Source organism: Felis catus, chromosome C2 (genome assembly GCF_018350175.1).
Source record: "Felis catus isolate Fca126 chromosome C2, F.catus_Fca126_mat1.0, whole genome shotgun sequence".
NCBI classification, from domain to species: domain Eukaryota; kingdom Metazoa; phylum Chordata; class Mammalia; order Carnivora; family Felidae; genus Felis; species Felis catus.
This window is the reverse complement of record NC_058376.1, coordinates 85,996,218-86,013,504: the sequence shown is the minus strand read 5'-3', so window position 1 is coordinate 86,013,504 and position 17,287 is coordinate 85,996,218. Positions and strand designations below refer to the sequence as shown.

Sequence of the window (17,287 nt, the reverse complement as noted above, 5' to 3'; positions counted from 1 at the left end):
GGGTAATCTGGCCACATAGTGTTGAATATTAAAAGGCTTTAGAACATTCTTTGGTGGATGTTTAGGCAATAATAAGAGATTTTTGATAGCCCTGTTAAATTACCTAGTACCAAGTCTTAAATACCTTGAGCAAAACAAAATGAAGCAACACAAAGGGTTGCTTTGTTGATCTGAATGTGTATATTTAAATGTACAATTCTTAGGGGTCTGAATGTGTATATTTAAATGTACAATTCTTTGGGGGCGCCTGGGTGGCTCAGTAGGTTAAGCCTCCAACTTCAGCTCAGGTCATGAACTCATGGTTCGTGGGTTCAAGCCCCACCTCTGGCTCTGTGCTGATAGCTCAGAACCTGGAGCCTGCTTCAGATTCTTTGTCTCCCTCCTTCTCTGTCCCTCCCCTGCTTGCACTCTCTCTCTGTGTCTCAAAAATAAATAAACATTAAAAAAAATTTAAAAAATGTAGAATTATTTTATTTGTCCTTATATTAAAAGATGCTGAAAGCTGTGGCAAAATTTGGCCAACATTAAATCTCAGTTAATTATCAGTAGTTTTAACTTGTCTCCTTTAAGCCCCAGCATTTTTTGCTTAGCCTTTTTGGGAGAATGAGTAGCAGTCTCCCCCAGTAATAATTTATGAAGTTTGTAGTTATTGTTGGCAGAAGCACATGCATTCCTTGTGATCTCTTCAGGGTCAAGAATTTCTCTCAGGCTTCTGTATCTCCACCTTTCTTAACATTAGCTAATTAATAATAGTAAAACTTTTCTTCTTTCTTTCCCGTTTTGTAACCTTTGGCTTTTATAGTTTTTCAGGTGGTAGGATATTTTCAAGTCTTAAATTTTCCAGTGACTTGAGAATGTGTATTTAGTACATAGTAGACCTTATGTGTTTGTTGAATGAACAAGTGATTCAGTCATTCTTGGCTTCAAGACATTCTTTGATTTGTTTTTAAACTTAGGCAATATAATAGCATATACACAAAATTGACTTCATCATTTCTGATTTTGATTCATTCAACTTAAAATTTTTTTGGGGGGAGGCATCTGGTTAGCTTTGAAGAGCATGCAATTCTTGATATCAGGGTCTTGAGTTAAAGCCCCATGTTGGGTGTAGAGATTACTTGAATATTAAACTTTTTTTTTTTTAACGTTTATTTATTTTTGAGACAGAGAGAGACAGAGCATGAACGGGGGAGGGGCAGAGAGAGAGGGAGACAGAATCGGAAGCAGGCTCCAGGCTCTGAGCCATCAGCCCAGAGCCCGATGCGGGGCTCGAACTCACGGACTGCGGGATCGTGACCCAGGCCGAAGTCGGACGCTCAACCGACTGAGCCATCCAGGCGCCCCGAATATTAAACTTTTTTAAGGCCTACATATTGATCCTTGTTAAGTTCTGATGTTATCACTGAATTTTATGGATACATAGAACTATAGGGAACTTCAACTCTTTGCAACTGGAAAGGTCACAATAGTTTTGGGTGGCCATGTGGAACCAGTAAGTGATTCCATTTTCTTTTCTTTTTTTCTTTTTTTTTCATTTATTTATTTTTTGAGAGACCTAGAGAGACAGAGCCCAAGTTGGGGAGGGGCAGAGAGAGGAGACACAGAATCCGATGCAGGCTGCAGGCTCTGAGCTGTCAGCACAGAGCCCGGTGCTGGACTCGAACTCACAAATCATGAGATCGTGACCTGAGCCGAAGTCGGATGCTTAACTGAGCCACCCAGGTGCCTCAAGTAATTCCATTTTCAAGGAGAACTGTTGGGTATTGTAAATTTGTGAAATTAATCCAAGAACATTGTGGTATGTAAGCATTAGTAGGTATTTATGCATCCTTAGGAAATTCTCATATTGTCATTTTTTAAAATTTATTTTTTTTTTTTTAAGATTTACTTTTTTTAGTTTTTTTTTTTAATGTTTATTTTTGAGAGAGGGAGACAGAGCATAAATAGAGGATGGGCAGATAGAGAGGGAGACACAGAATCCAAAGCAGGCTCCAGGCTCCAAGCTGTCAGCACAGAACCCAACACGGGGCTCGAACTCAGAAACCATGAGATTGCAACCTGAGCCAGTCATTGAGCCACCCAGGTGCCTCATTGTCATTTTCTTTTTTTTTTTTTTTTTTTATTCAGAACTCTTAAGTGCTCAATACTAAGGAATGCTGGAGGTTTACCTGAAATAATTTTTTCCATGGTAAAATTTACCCCATTATCCAATAATTTAATGTATAACGTATTTAGTAAATTTGCAGACTTTTATCTGTGGAACATGTGTCCATTGATTTGAAATGATGTCCATTTCTAGATTTAGTTATGTAGGTTTAAAAAAAAAAACAAAAACATTTTTTTTATGTTTAATTTTGAGAGAGAGTGAGAGTGAGAGCCGGGGAGGGGCAGAGAGAGAGAGGGAGACACAGAATCTGAAGCAGGCTCCAGGCTCTCAGCTGTCAGCACAGAGCCTGATGTGGGGCTTGAACCCTCGAACTGTGAGGTTATGACCTGAGCTGAAGTTGGGCACTTAACCAAATGAGTCACCCCGGCGCGCCTTCAAAAAAAATACTGTTTGAAGTTAAATTTGATTGCAGTATCAGTCTTGAATGGTTGTGCCTGATACTGGAATCAAATTACAATTCAGATCTTTTAGGTGTTGTAAGCATCAAACTAGTTTGTTAATTAGAATGCAGAATTGAGATCTCTAGAGATGGAAAAATTAAAAAGGTGTATAAATGTGCTGTATGGAAAAAGTGCTGGTTGACAAAGTGTTTTAAGATATGTTTCAACTCTTTAAAGAATATTTATACATATGTATACATATACATATGTATAATTATACACCCATGCATTAAGTATTCATGAACTTGCTTTAAGTTTTTTTCCTTGCTTCCATTTGCCACTTAATCTCCTCTCATTCACACTCCATTTTAGGTAGCATAACCGGAGCGTATCGTACTAGATTTTTCTCTACTCCTATAATGGTGCATAGATAAATATCCATACACGAATGTAGGTTTGTTTTTTTTGTTTTTTGTTTTTTGTTTTTTTTTTTTTTTTTAGTATTGCTCTTGTAAGTATGATAATCTATTTTGGCTGTTTTCACTTGGAGTGTAATTTATTTTTAAATGGTCATATAATGTTCCATGGCAAGAATTATGAAATCCAGCCATTCCCCAGTTAATAGACACTCACTTTGTTCTCACATTTTTGCTACTCCACATGTTTCCATTGGATAAGTTTCAAAGGATGGGATAGCTTGGTGGAAGAGAGCTTTTTTAACTTTAATAAATGTTAACGTTACTTGCCACAGGGCTTGACCCTTTGTATTTCCTCCGTCAGTAAATGTAAATGCTTTTCATTACATCCTTGCCAGAAAATTGGTTCTATAATCTTTAATTTTGGCCAGTCTCTGTTGGACCTAAAGGATTATCATATCGGAACCTTGATTTGCAGGTTTCTATGTGAGAATTTTAATGTTTTGTTGGCCATTTGGATCTGCTTTTCTGTAAATTGTTCGAAGTTTGCCCATATTCCTGTTGTGCCTTTTGTCACTTTTTGAGATCTCTTAGGATTCATTTATTGTTAAGAGTGTCCCCTTCTCATTTAATTCTTGTTGACTTTTTGGTATCTCTGGGTTGTAGAGAAGTTTTATGTTTTACATACTGAACTATTTTTTTCCTCGACAGAAACCAGAGTTTCTAGTCCTGGCTAAACACAGCCTGTGTCATGTTTATACATATAATTTCCTAAATTCTTTTGTGGTGTTTTCATTTATTTTATCTTAATTTTAAGACTTATGTTTGAATATTCATAGGCAAATGTGTTAGTACCATGTATTAAAAAATCATCTGTTGTTTTAAAGGTTTTTTGTTTTGTTTTTGCATGTGTGGGAATTATGAGGAGGATGTCCAGCATCCAGGAGAGCTGGGTCTCATTCAGGGTTGATAGAACATTCTGAGAATTGCTGCAGAAAGTCTTCTGGAGTGCTCTGGGAAGACCGTAAAGAGTCCTTGAAGGAGGATGTGTGACATGTTTTTGGCAAAAATGCAGCCACCTAGGAGTCTTATCCTTACCTTACTGCCCTGGGCCCTCTTGTTTTACCAGTCACATAGTAAGTAGTGTATCTGCGACCCAGTCTTTAACAGCGAAAGCACTGGGGGCACCTGGCTGGCTCAGTTGGAAGAGCATAGGACTCTTGGTCTCAGGGTCGTGAGTTCAAGTCCCATGTTGGGTGTAGAGATTACTTAGAAATAAAAAAATCTTAAAAAAACAAACCCAATACAGTGAAACCATTGCACTCTAGTCTTTTTAGCAAGAATGTTTTCCCCCTTCCTTAATGAGGTCTTTTTATATCTGTTACCTGAATATATAGTCCAGAAACATAAAATGTTTAAATGTGAACTATTATATTACTTGACATAAAAGCACTGGGAGGAAGGTTTTTAGATGGTATTTTTTTAGGGAGAGGAGTAGTTTTAAGTACTTCTGGCACACCTTTGAGTGTGTGGGAATACCTTGATTTAAGAAGCTTTGATTCCTTCAGCTTACAAATTGAGACATAAAAAATTACTTAGGCAATGATGATGACCTGTATTTGGGAACCTATTATCTAAGTCAGTTATAATCTGATAGAGTTTGTCATCTGAATTATATAGAAGCACTATTTTCTTTAATTTTTCCGAGGTTAGTGCATAGCTTGTACCATTCTAGATGCATGGGAGAGAAGTTCATCACACATGGTAATGCTTAGTGAATGGATTGTATGTATTCTCTTAATACCCTGGTTGAGAAATACTGTGTGCTATATTCAGTTGCCTTATTTTTACCCTTGTAAAATGGATCATAACATGTAGAGTGCAGAGCAGGACAAGAGATGATTCTGATTGTTGACATGTTGGTTTGAGGTAGGAGAGTGAGCTAGCAGCAGAGATGACCTGTACAGTTGAAATTGGGGTTTAGAGTCCAAGGAATAGGTTACTTTTCTGTACACAGATTTGGTAAGTTCGTGGGAGATATGTACAATTTCATTGTATCTAAAGTGGTATCAGTTCTAAGTGGCATTAAGAAATATTGCCAGTTAATCTTAGTGGATGTTGATGTTTATTGAAAGATTATTTATTAAAGTTTATCTATTTTGAGAGAGTGGGGGAGAGGCAGAGAATTCCAAGCAGGCTCTGCGCTGTCAGTGTAGAACCCCGTGCATGGCTTGAACTCATGAAGCGTGAGATCATGAACTGAGCCGAAATCAAGAGTTGGACACTTAACTGAGCCACCAGGCACCCCTTTATTTATTTTTCAGTATTTTATTTTTTAAGTAATCTCTGCACTCAACGTGGAGCTCAAACTTACAACCCCGAAAGAGTTGCATGCTCAAGACTGAGTGGCCCAGGGGCTCCTGAAGGGTTTCTTCAACATTTGAATGCATAAAATGGAAGGAGTAAGCAAATTAAATTGGTTAAAGTATCTTCACATTCAGGTGGTTGTGTTTCTACTTACAGTATCTTCCTCAGTGCCAAAGAGAGCATTGATGTTGCAAGCATACTTTAAAAAGAACTCTCTTGTATTAACTTCAGGATTTTCTTGCAAGAATTTTCGTCCACTCTGTAAGTTTTGGTGCTGGTGTTTTCTTGATTTTATCAGAAGGTGTCAACAGAACTACCTTCTGGTAAGAAACCTTTATCCTTGCTTTTGTTGGTTTGCTGAATGAAATGCCAAGAGGTTGCAGTCAAGTGCCACAGAAAATTGCAGGCAAACCGAGTTTGAGGGTGTTCAGTGACATTTATATCCTGGCTGCCATGTGGCTATCTGCTGTTCTCTTAAGATGCCATCAGTTTTAAGATGTATCCTGATTTCAGAGAGATTAAATTAGAAGTGAAGAGCTAGGAAGGTAGACTGGGGCCAGACAATCAGTAAGTAAGTAGGTAATTGATCGAGGGATAACAAGTGATCATCAAATCCATGGGGGTAGTTTTTGGGGGTGGTGGTGGCAGAGGAAGACCTGAGGTGAATTTTTATATGCTGTCAACTTTTCCTTTCTCATGGGTTTTGTTTTCATAATCCTATTTATGCACAGCAGTAACTTTTACTGATGTAGCTGGGGAAATGGAGAGTTAGCACAGAGGAAACAAAGGATCTAAGAAACTGAGCCCAGTGCCTTTAATATATAATTTTTTAATCCACTTAATTTTTAGAAATACAGTATTTTGTCACAAATTTGCTTATAATTAAGCCATCAGCTGTGATGTTTTAACACATTGGAAAAGGCATCCAGAAATATAGAATTAAAAATTTTTTTTTTTAATTTTGGGAGAGCCCCAGTGGGGGGGGGGGGGGGCACAGAGACAGGAGCCAGAGGATCTAAAGTGGGCTCTGTGCTAACAGGCTGACAGTAACGAACCTGATGTGGAGCCATCCAGTTGCCCCTAGAAGATGAGCTTTTAAATTCAGCATTTACAGCCTCCTATGGAGTGAATTTGGGGGCTGTGTGCATGTGGTTTCAGCTTCCCTTTTGCAAAAATGAAGGATCTGGAAGGTCTATAAAAGAAAAATACATTTTTTTTTTTAGGTAAACTTTACGCCCAACGTGTGGCTTGAACTCAAGGTTCCAAGGTCCAGGTGTGCTCTACTACTGAGCCAGTTAGGCACCCTGGTAGAAATTTTATCTTCAGGATCATTAGTTAACTTTTCCACAGACAGGGTCCCTGATTCATCTGTCCTGATATTTGACTATATTTATAATCATTCTTCCCATTCCTGAAGTAATTCATACCATGTTTTTTTCTGTTTAATCAGTAGGATTCACCCCCTACACCCTCCCATGACTACCTTCATCAAGTTGAAAACTGTTTTTCAGCTGTAGTGTTTTCTGCCTTTTAGGTAGATAATTCTGTGCACCTTGTTCTTTCCACAGACAATTTAAGCTCTCACCTCAAAATTGCTAAATACATTATGCAAATACTAAAAAAAATGAGGTTACTGTTTATATTCTGATAAGGAAGGATCTGCAAGATAGAAAGGAGAAAAGGGAAGTTCATAGGAATTGACAGTAAACATAAGATTTTAAAGAGGATTTGTATATTATTGAAATTACAACTTTTTCTGTGATTACCCCTTCATATAGTTCATACCCATTGTTACTTTTGCTTATTAGCTTTGTTCAGCTTTTAGCTCACTTGACACTTATAAATTGGGAATTTAACTCTGCTGTGGTCCATCCTCTTCTACTCTTTTCATGTGATGATTGTTTACCTATTTTAGCTTTTAGGTATTGTAAACTTGTCAAACTTTTTGTGGCTTTTGGGTTTTGTTTATTTGGTTAGAAAGGCCTTCCTTACTCTGAAGTTAAAAGTAACTTGTAGTTTGGGATCTTTATTGACTTAAAACACTTTGAGTCTTTCATCCATTAATTCTATTTTTGGTGAAAACATCAATTTCATTTTTTTTCCAATAATTATCCAGGTGTCCCAGTACCATTTAAAAACAATCCATTCCTCCCTCTATTTGTAATTTCCTAAGTGACTTGGACCTGTTTCTGGAATCTGTTTTCCTTTAAAATGTGTTTTCTTTTGTCTTGGTTATTGTAGCTTTAAAATAAGCTTTACTATTTGGTAGGCATAGGGGTGCCTGGCTGGCTGAGTCCACAGAACATCTGACTTTTGATCTTGGTCGTGAGTTTGAGCCCCACGTTGGGTGTAGTGATTACTTAAAACTTAAAATATTTGATTGGGATAGTGTGTTATCTTTACTTCCTACTCCCACTTAAGTTTCCTTTTTGAGTGTTTCCTTTCTTTCTTTTTTTTAAACAGACTTTGGTGTAATTTTATTAATATTAGCCCCTTTTCCCCCAATGGAATCATCACTCTCAGTATTTTAGTGGGGTCTCATGGAAGGGCATATTGAAAATTTTACAATATTAAGATCTCCTATCAAAGAATGTGATACGATTTACATTTTCCTGAGTATTCTAGTTATGTTCATTAGTTGAATTTCAAATTTCTGTACATAGGTCCTGTACATTTATGTTGTTTTAACTGTGGAGGCATACCTAAGATTATATTTTTTCATTGCTACTGCTATTAGAATTTTTTGGTCTGTTTTATTTTCCAGCTGTTTTTTGCTTTATCTAATGCTTGAATTGTTGAAATTTAAAGAAAAATTTATTTTTGAAAAATACTTTTGAAAATACTTTTGAAAAATCACTTCAGGCAGTTCTATAGCTCAGGGGTTCTTGCTGTTCATTGTGTCCCTTATCTCAATTTTATACATGGTTCATGACATTCTTAGGTTTTTACTATGTAATGTTCTATTTGTTGTTTTACTATGTAATGTTCTATTTGTTGTTTTGTTGGGGATAGCATTTTAAAGATACATACATGTTTTTAATTTTTTCAAGTTTTTTTTTTTTTTTTTAAGTTTATTTTGAGAGTGAGAGAGTGAGCAAGCATGAACAAGGGAAGGGCAGAGAGAGAGAATCCCAGGCAGGCTCTGCGCTGACAGTGTCCTGAAATAGGCTTCGAATTCAAAAACAGATCATGACCTGAGCTGAAATCAAGAGTTGGATGGTTAACCGACTGAGCCACCCAAGTGCCCCAAAAATATTTCATCACATTTTAGATGTGGTATACTGCCTTGTTGCTTATTAATGCTATTTTAAATTACAGTTAATAGTGTTACATATAATCATATAAAGAGACCATTTTGTAATGATGAATCTTCCATGTTTGCATATCTATGGGAAGAAAAGAAAGAAATCTCAAAGGTTTTGTTCTGAGAAATCTGGGTCCTGGGCCAGATGAATAGTGAATAGGAAGAGAGAAACAAATCCCCAAAGGTTGGACTAGAATACAAGGTGGACAGAAGTTGTGAAGACTTAGTCATAAAGCCCCCTACTGCTTTGTGCAGAGAAATGTGACCTTTGTAATTCAGTGTCCCCTGACTCCCAAGATTTTGGCAAAGACCCAACCCTGCCATTTTGGGTCTTGAGTGTATAGGGACCTAGCATCATCATTCTGGTGACTTTGAATGTACAGAAATAATTTCAGGAGTGTGGACTGAGTCCTGAATTAAATGGACAAAGTTTCATAGAGATCTGGCCATTAGAGGTACCTTATCCTTAGAATCTAGAGTTTGGGGATTAGAACATGTTTCCTAACTGTTCATCACAGCCCAAATACATTTTAAGAACCGGGTTTTACATTCTTTTTTTTTTTTTTTAAACCGGTTTATTTTGAGTGAAAGAGAGCCAGTAGGGGAGGGACAGAAAGAGGGAGAGAGAGAATCCCAAGCAGGCTCCTTGCCAGACTCGGGGCTCAATCTCATAAACAGGAGATCAGTGACCTGAGCCGATCAGTGACCTGAACTGAAATCCAGAGTAGGATGTAACTGACTGAGCCACCCAGGTACCTCCTGGGTGTCCAATTCTTAATCTGCTTAATCTCACGATTGAGGGGTATTAAGTAATTAGAATAGGTGTCTAGAGTTGTATTTTCTCTTAAAGTTTGTGGAAAATGTGCATCCAAATAAAGCTGGTGTTGGTGATGGAAGTAAAGGGGATGGGGCTGGAAAGAGATGAATAAGCATTGAATTTTAGATAGGATAAAAAGAGATTTTTACTGTAACGAAGGGTAGAATTTCCCCAGTGGCTTGAAGTTCTTATTTGAACGAATTCACTGTGTAAACTATACAGAAATCTTAAGGGTTACTTAGTGAAACATTCTAGACTCTGAAAGTGGTTTGTGAAGGACTCGAAAACTAGTGAAAGTTGGAAATATGACTCATTTCTGATGGCAAGATGTGTTGTATTGTCATATTCGTGAACTTGGAAATTTTCAGTTTCTGAAGTATTCCTTGCAGATGTTATGGGTATTAATAAAGAGATTTGTTGGTGATGTAACTATGAAAGTGATGACTAAAATTATTGCTGAAAGTGGATGTGTGGCTGAACCTACTAGAAATAAACTGGCTAGGCTGTCATTATAGCATGGTCAGATAATCAGAAGTGGAATGTTAGCTCTTAATATTTATTTATGTATGTATGTATGTATGTATGTTTATTTTTGAGAGAGAGAGAGAGAGAGAGACAGAGCGTGAACAGGGGAGGGGCAGAGAGAGAGGGAGACAGAATCTGAAGCAGGCTCCAGGCTCTGAGTTGTCATCACAGAACCTGATGTGGGGCTTGAACTCAGACTGTGAGATCGTGACCTGAGCCAAAGTCGACGCTTAACCGACTGAGCCACCCAGGCGCCCCTAGCTCTTAATTTTTAACTTTGAGGAAGAAAGGACTAAAAAGATATCCAGAATTGCATGGCTGGAGCTTCTATAACACTCTTAAAAGGAATGTATTCTGAATTTTAGGCCTCATATGAGGATATTTACATTGAAATGTCCCAAAGTACACAAACAAAGCAGGTAATAGACGTTTGAAGCTGGAGTGAGAATCAGGGCCAAATACAAAATGATGCAGTTAATTGAGTAGCAAACGTGAGAACAGTGCACTGACCTTAGATTTATTAGTTACCTACATTCTGTGATTGGTGAGTCTGCATTATTAAGGAAAATGTTTTTGTATTAAGCCACATCTGTTACTCTCTCCTTTTTTAAGAATTTCTGTCTGTAGTTCCAAAAGTTTTCTGTAGTACTGATTTTCCTGCTTTTCGGTTTTTCCACTGCCAGTTTGTTTCAGTGTTGGGTTTGCTAATTTGCTTAGAATTATGTCTGATGTAGTAAGTATTCAATGTTAGTAATTGTTGGTTTGATTTTAAATAACTGACATTTCCTCTTCTGTTTTGTAAATTTCTAAAGTTTTGTTGTAATGTTTTCTCTTTATTGTCTTTATTCTTGTGTCAGTTTACGCCTTAAAATTCCTTTAGTACTATTTAATGGACTTTGGGAGGATGATGAGGTCAACAGGATATGTTCATTCCTGCTTTGTTTTAAGCAGGTACTGCAAGTGTGTTCTTTATTTAGCTAGTTTTTAGTGGACATTATGGAGTTTAGTGTGATAAAAATGTTTTAGAAAATTATTTACTGAATATCTTGTGGTTCAAAGTGTGTGTGTAAGCATTTGACTAAGGCTGAGAACTTTGCAGTTCTGTGTGACAGTAATATAAAGTATCATTTAATGTCAGTTGTAATCATACAAGTGCCAAGGACTGCTTTCCCAAGGTGTACAGTCGTGGAGCAAGCGCTTGAACCATTATTCTACACCTAAGTCCTTTGCTTTCTTGAATGTCCTCGGACAGTTTCTTTCAGTTGCATCAGTCAGATGACGATAGATTAAAAATACTCAACTAGAAAATGACCCCTGATTTTTATTGAGAATCTTTATATTCATCCCAAAATGGTTTTGCGACCATGTATTTACTGTAGCCCCCCGTTTTTTTTTTTTTAAGTGAAGGAAGATGGGAAGTTAGGAAAAAATGAGATTAAATTAATGGGAGATTAGTATTCAGAATGAAGTCATACTTTTTACTAACAGTTGATTATAATTTAATATTTATAATCATAATTTCACCAAGTACTGTGGTGACTATTAAATGTTTTAAGGTCTCATAATTCCATTCTGTGCCCCAAATGGGGCTTGAACTCATGACCCTGAGATCAAGAGTCACATGCTCTACTGACAGAGCCAGCAAGACACCCCAGTATAACCTTTGATTGAATATTGATATACTTTTGATAATGTTTTTGTTTTTCACAGGGATTTATCAAAGATGTTCATGAAGACTCCCTCACAGTTGTTTTTGAGAACAAGTAAGTTATTTTTTTTAAATCGATACAGACCTTGATTTTAACGATTGGTTGTGCTAAACTGGTGTTTGCTTTTGGATATTCCTGTTGCCAGTGAAAGTGATTTTGCTCTTGGGTGGGGATCTTTGGTTGTTTGATCATCTTATCAGTTCAAGTAATTCTAGTTTTGGTGACTTTTCACCATTTTTCTGCCCACAATGTACTTGTCACTTTTTCATGACTTTTTTTTTTTTTTCCCAAAATAGGTGAACAGGAATCCGTATTTTTTGTAAAAATAGGCGGCACAAATGGGATTATGCAATGCTTAATTCTTAAAATCGAAGGCCTTTCACATGGCTACTGGTAGTCAGAGTTGAGTATTGGGCTGCTTTTAATTTAAGCTGGATATTAATAAGGAGTAATAATCAGTTTTATAACTGTTGTAAGATCTAGGTCATGTAGTTTTAAAACTTGATTAGGAAGAGCTATAAAGGAGCATTGTATAATTAAAGGTCAGAAAATAAATCTTCAACTTCCACTTTTTAAAAGGTAGCTGCCCAGCAGCTGTTGTCATGTAGAAACAAGTGTTGGAATGATTTCTGCCTTTAGCAGCTGCCATTTAGACTGTAATGGTGAAAAGAAAGCACTCAAAAATATTCCTTATCTCCTGATGTTTTGCACAGCATTTGCACCTGGAAGCTATAGGAATTCATGTGCTGATGTACCTCCCAGGCATATGAATGACCTATTAGAACTTAGAGTAGGAATATCCACACAAAAAATGTGAGTTAAGCAACAGCTAAATTTTTAGTTTGAGAGAGCACACGTGCGAGTGTGCAAGTCAGAGGGGCAGAGAGAGGGGGGAAAGCGAGAATCCCAAGCAGGCTCCACTCCCTCAGCCTGGGGGTTGATCTAATGAACTGTGAGATCATGACCTGAGCCCAAATCAAGACTCAGACACTTAACGGATTGAGCCACCCAGGCACCTCCTAAATTTGTTCTAATACAGTATTTGCTACAAAGATTGAAAGTAAACTTTTCCCAGGTTTTAAGATTGTTGTATGAATTCATTGCAGAAAACATAAATTCTGTGTAAGAAAATCTTTTATAATTCAGGCATGACAAATAATTGAGTAATTTTCTGTGTTTCTGTGAACATGTACACATTATGCAGCTAATATTTTATAATCTCTGAAATTCTGTTCCTTGATAGATCATTTACTTGTAAAATTGAGAGAAGTTGATTGCACTGCCGTTTATTGGCAGCAGTGTAGATGTGACATTATTTTGAGTCTAAATTACTACTATGAACTTAGCCTATTTCATTTTTAGGATAACGTATGTATTCCCTTAGGATGAGTAATTTGGATGGTGATACATAATTACTATTAATGTTAATTTAGAAACTTCATCAACAGTCTTGCAAAGTCTGTTTTACCTCAACAAACTCATTACTTGGAAAAATAATATGAACGAAGCTTGTTTTTCCTTAGGGAAAGCTAAATGATTAACTTGAAAAATATACACCTCTAAGCATAGACTGTATAGTTTCCATATTAGGGGCTTATAGAATAATCTATTCTAAAATTGTTAATTATTTTTCTGATCCTTCAGCTGGCAGCCAGAACGCCAGGTTCCATTTAATGAAGTTAGATTACCACCACCGCCTGATATAAAAAAAGAAATTAGTGAAGGAGACGAAGTAGAGGTACGTATTTTAAGTTTTATTTTCTTGTGCTTTTTTTTTTGTTTTGTTTTAAATATCCTTGTAGGAAAGTCTCTTTAGCTGATAGAGAATAAATATAATTCCTCTTCTTTATTCTTTGTATTGTTAATTGGGTGTGTAATATAGTAGTGCTTGAGTTTTGGAACCAGAACAGGGATTCATTGTCTCACCTTTACCATTTTTACCTTTGTGGCCTTGATTAATTTTTTTTTTACCACTAAAATGAAAATAATTTGGGAATTAAACATGGTAGTACATTTGTATTGGTTTGTATAAAATCTAACACAACTGTGTGGTGTTGGTTGCTGTTTTCCTTCTTTTTGCTAATTACTTGAAAATTCTCTTGTGCTTTTTTTTAGTGTCTTTGTAATAGGTATCCTTTAATATGGTGAACGTTAATATCGTTGATACGTAACTGTGAAATTTTGTATTTAGCATATTGCCTTGTTGAATATTTTAGAAATGTCCAGAAAAATTTAAAAGTACAGAAAAACACAAAGGACTAAACAGGAATTGCTGCTGAGAGAACAAAACTGCCATTAACCATTTTTGTCATTCCCAGGCTCGCTCTCACCTATTCTTAAAAATAAAAGTGGGATCATATAGTATTGCTTCTTTGTATATAGCTTTTTTTTTTTTTTTTTTTACACTTAGTAGATTTTAGATGTCTGTCTTAAGTATGTTAGTGTTGGTTAATATGCCTGATGTTATGTAAAATGAAACTTGGAAATACTTGTCAAATAGAGGTGTTATGAGTTTGTTGGAGATAGAAATTTGTGATTTTCAAGAAATTGACATAATTCCTTCAAGTGCTCTAATACGCTGAATATATTTCTCACAGGGAGTTGGTTTGATAACACTGAAAGAATTTTCAGGTTTCCTTTGTACCTAGTTTATGTAGGGCGGGGGTAGGGAAACCAGAGGAATAGGAGAACCTATACAGATGAAATAGCTGTCTAAATGTTTTTATAAGCACTTACCAGTACCTACTCTGTGCCAGACAATGGTATGAGCACTTTGCACATGAATTCATTTAGTTATTTGCCTTTTTTTCCTGTAATTTTTAATGGTAAATTTTGAGTTCCCATTAACTGTAGGTGTTATATACCAGGAAACCAAAGAATTATGGCACTCCTGACAGCCTGAAAGCATTTCCATTCTAATATTCAGCCTAGATTTTAATTACTTGCTCTAAGTTTGTGGGGGCACTCTTGTTTTTGGTAAATCAAGGCATGTTGTAACTTAATTGTGTCTGGGCACCATGAGCCTGCTCCCTATGGTATAATGGTATAGGTTTCACTTTACTCACTTTTTTCTTTTATAGTTCACTTCCACCAAAAGTGGGTACTAAGAACTTTTTTTATAAGGAGATCTGTAACTGTAGTCTTGGTGTGTGTATTTGTGTCCTTTAGGGAAATGTCATAGATGGTATGGGAAGACACAGGGAAACAAAGTGGCAGTGATTGCTAAAAATTAAGGAATGTGAAGTAGGTTACTGGTGGGTAGTACTATGAACTGGTAGTGGTGATGCTGCTAATTACTACTGTACCTGTTCGCTTGGACTTCAGTGAAAAAATGTTTTTCTCAATACTGTATCCTTTCCTAATTATCCATCCCTAATTAGGGATGGTAAAAGAGCTTGATTTATTTTCAGTTTTCAAATTTTATTTCTGTTTTAGAAGTTCTTCCTTCTGGAATTCTGGTAATTAGGAAAAGCAAGGAATGACTTCATTTTTCGAAATGTTCTAGAATTAGGAATGTGTGGTGGTTGATTCTGAGATTAGTGCTTTTCATACGTTTTAAATTGTTGGTCAGATACTCACTGATAGTGTAAAGGCTCAGATTTAAGGAAAAACTTGGTGGTGTGCTCACAATGTTGTTACATTGCGCTTTCCCCTGTCTCAGACTTAAAAGTTCCTATCCAGTTCCTGGACGTCTTTTTGGCTTGCCTCCCCAGCAGTATACAAAATACTGGTGTAAGAGATGGAATGAATTGGAAATTGATGATTGCAGAGTATTTTATTTCACATTGTGTTTTATGGTTCAGTTGGTGAAATTTGCTCCTTAAATTGTGAGACTCATTATCTGAAATTAAGATGTTCTTGTCCTTTTTTCCACTTTTGAAAAATTCGAAAATTTATGTAAAGTTAAAATTGATATTCTACCCATGGATTTGTTGGCTCCCCCCCCCCCCTTTTTTTTTTTTTTTGCTATCATTAGTTAGGAATCTGTCTACATGACCTGGAATGTTTAGGAATTGTGGTTATTGGTGCTTTATATTTTGAACCAATTTTTTGAAAACTCCACTGTTTTTTTTTTAATTTTTAATTAAAAAAATTTTAATTTTAGTGTAGTTAACATACCGTGTTACATTAGTTTAGGTGTACAATATAGTGATTGAATAGTTCCATGTATTACTTGGTGTTCATCAAGATGAGTGTACTCTTTATTCCTTTCACCTTTTTCACCCATCCCCTCTGGTAACCATCTGTTCTCTATAAGAATTTGTATTTTGGTTTATCCTCCTTTTTTTTCCTTTCTTTTGTTTTATTCCACATATGAGTGAAATATGGCATTTGTCTTTCTCTGACTGGCTTATTTTGCTTAATGTTATACCCTTTACCTTCCTCCATGTCACTGTAAATGGCAAGATTTCATTCTTTTTGTGGCTGAATTGTATTCCATTGTATATGTTCTGTGTGTGTGTACTACGTCTTCTTTATTCATCAGTTGATGCACATTTGGTTTGATGTACATTTTGATGCTTCCATAGTTTGACTATTGTAAATAATGCTGCAGTCAGCATAAGGGTGCATGTATCCCTTCAAATTGGTGTTTTTGTATTTTTTAGGTAAATACCCAGTGGTGTGATTAGTAGGTTGTAAGATAGTTCTATTTTTAATTTAAATTTAAGTAAAGTGTAATATAAGAAATGAAATGATACAGAATTATATAAAGTGAAAAGCAGACCTTCCCTCTTAGTGTGGGTGTGCTTGTCTGTTCACCATATCTTAATTATCATTTACCAGAGTTGTGTTTCTCTTCAGCTTTTTTATTTGTATTTATAAATAATGTTTTCTTTTAAGTTACAGAAATTGGGAATACATTATATTTGTGATTTCTGTGTTCAGTTAGGATATAATTGGACCTTTTCATGTCTGCATATACAGATTTACCTCATTCTTTCTAAGCACCCCATCATATTTATTAAGATAGGTGTATCATGGGGCGCCTGGGTGGCGCAGTCGGTTAAGCGTCCGACTTCAGCCAGGTCACGATCTCGCGGTCCGTGAGTTCGAGCCCCGCGTCAGGCTCTGGGCTGATGCCTCAGAGCCTGGAGCCTGTTTCCGATTCTGTGTCTCCCTCTCTCTCTGCCCCTCCCCCGTTCATGCTCTGTCTCCCTCTGTCCCAAAAATAAATAAAAACGTTGAAAAAAAAATTAAAAAAAAAAAAAAAAAAAAAAAAAAAAAGATAGGTGTATCATAATTAGAAGACACTGAAATTGCTAAATTGGAGGCATGTATATTTCAAATTTTGATGGTACCAAAATGTACCAATTTTGTCTTCCAAAATGCATTTTTGGGGGTGCCTGGGTGGCGCAGTCGGTTAAGCGTCCGACTTCAGCCAGGTCACGATCTCGCGGTCCGTGAGTTCGAGCCCCGCGTCGGGCTCTGGGCTGATGGCTCAGAGCCTGGAGCCTGTTTCCGATTCTGTGTCTTCCTCTCTCTCTGCCCCTTCCCCGTTCATGCTCTGTCTCTCTCTGTCCCAAAAATAAATAAACGTTGGAAAAAAAAAAATCAAAATGCATTTTTGATTTACTACTTACACATTGGCTAACACATAAAG

At 36.5% G+C, this 17,287-nt stretch overlaps 1 protein-coding gene across 5 annotated transcripts in view; it reads left to right on the top strand.

Moving 5' to 3' along the window:
• FXR1 (FMR1 autosomal homolog 1) overlaps positions 1-17,287 on the top strand; it is a 60,848-nt gene that overhangs the window by 8,624 nt on the left and 34,937 nt on the right. For all 5 annotated transcript variants that reach the window (XM_045037225.1, XM_006944239.5, XM_045037226.1 and 2 more), the window contains exons 2-3: positions 11,687-11,739; positions 13,330-13,423. In XM_045037225.1, coding sequence (XP_044893160.1) covers positions 11,687-11,739; positions 13,330-13,423 — 147 coding nt within the window. The remainder of the gene's footprint in view (positions 1-11,686; positions 11,740-13,329; positions 13,424-17,287) is intronic.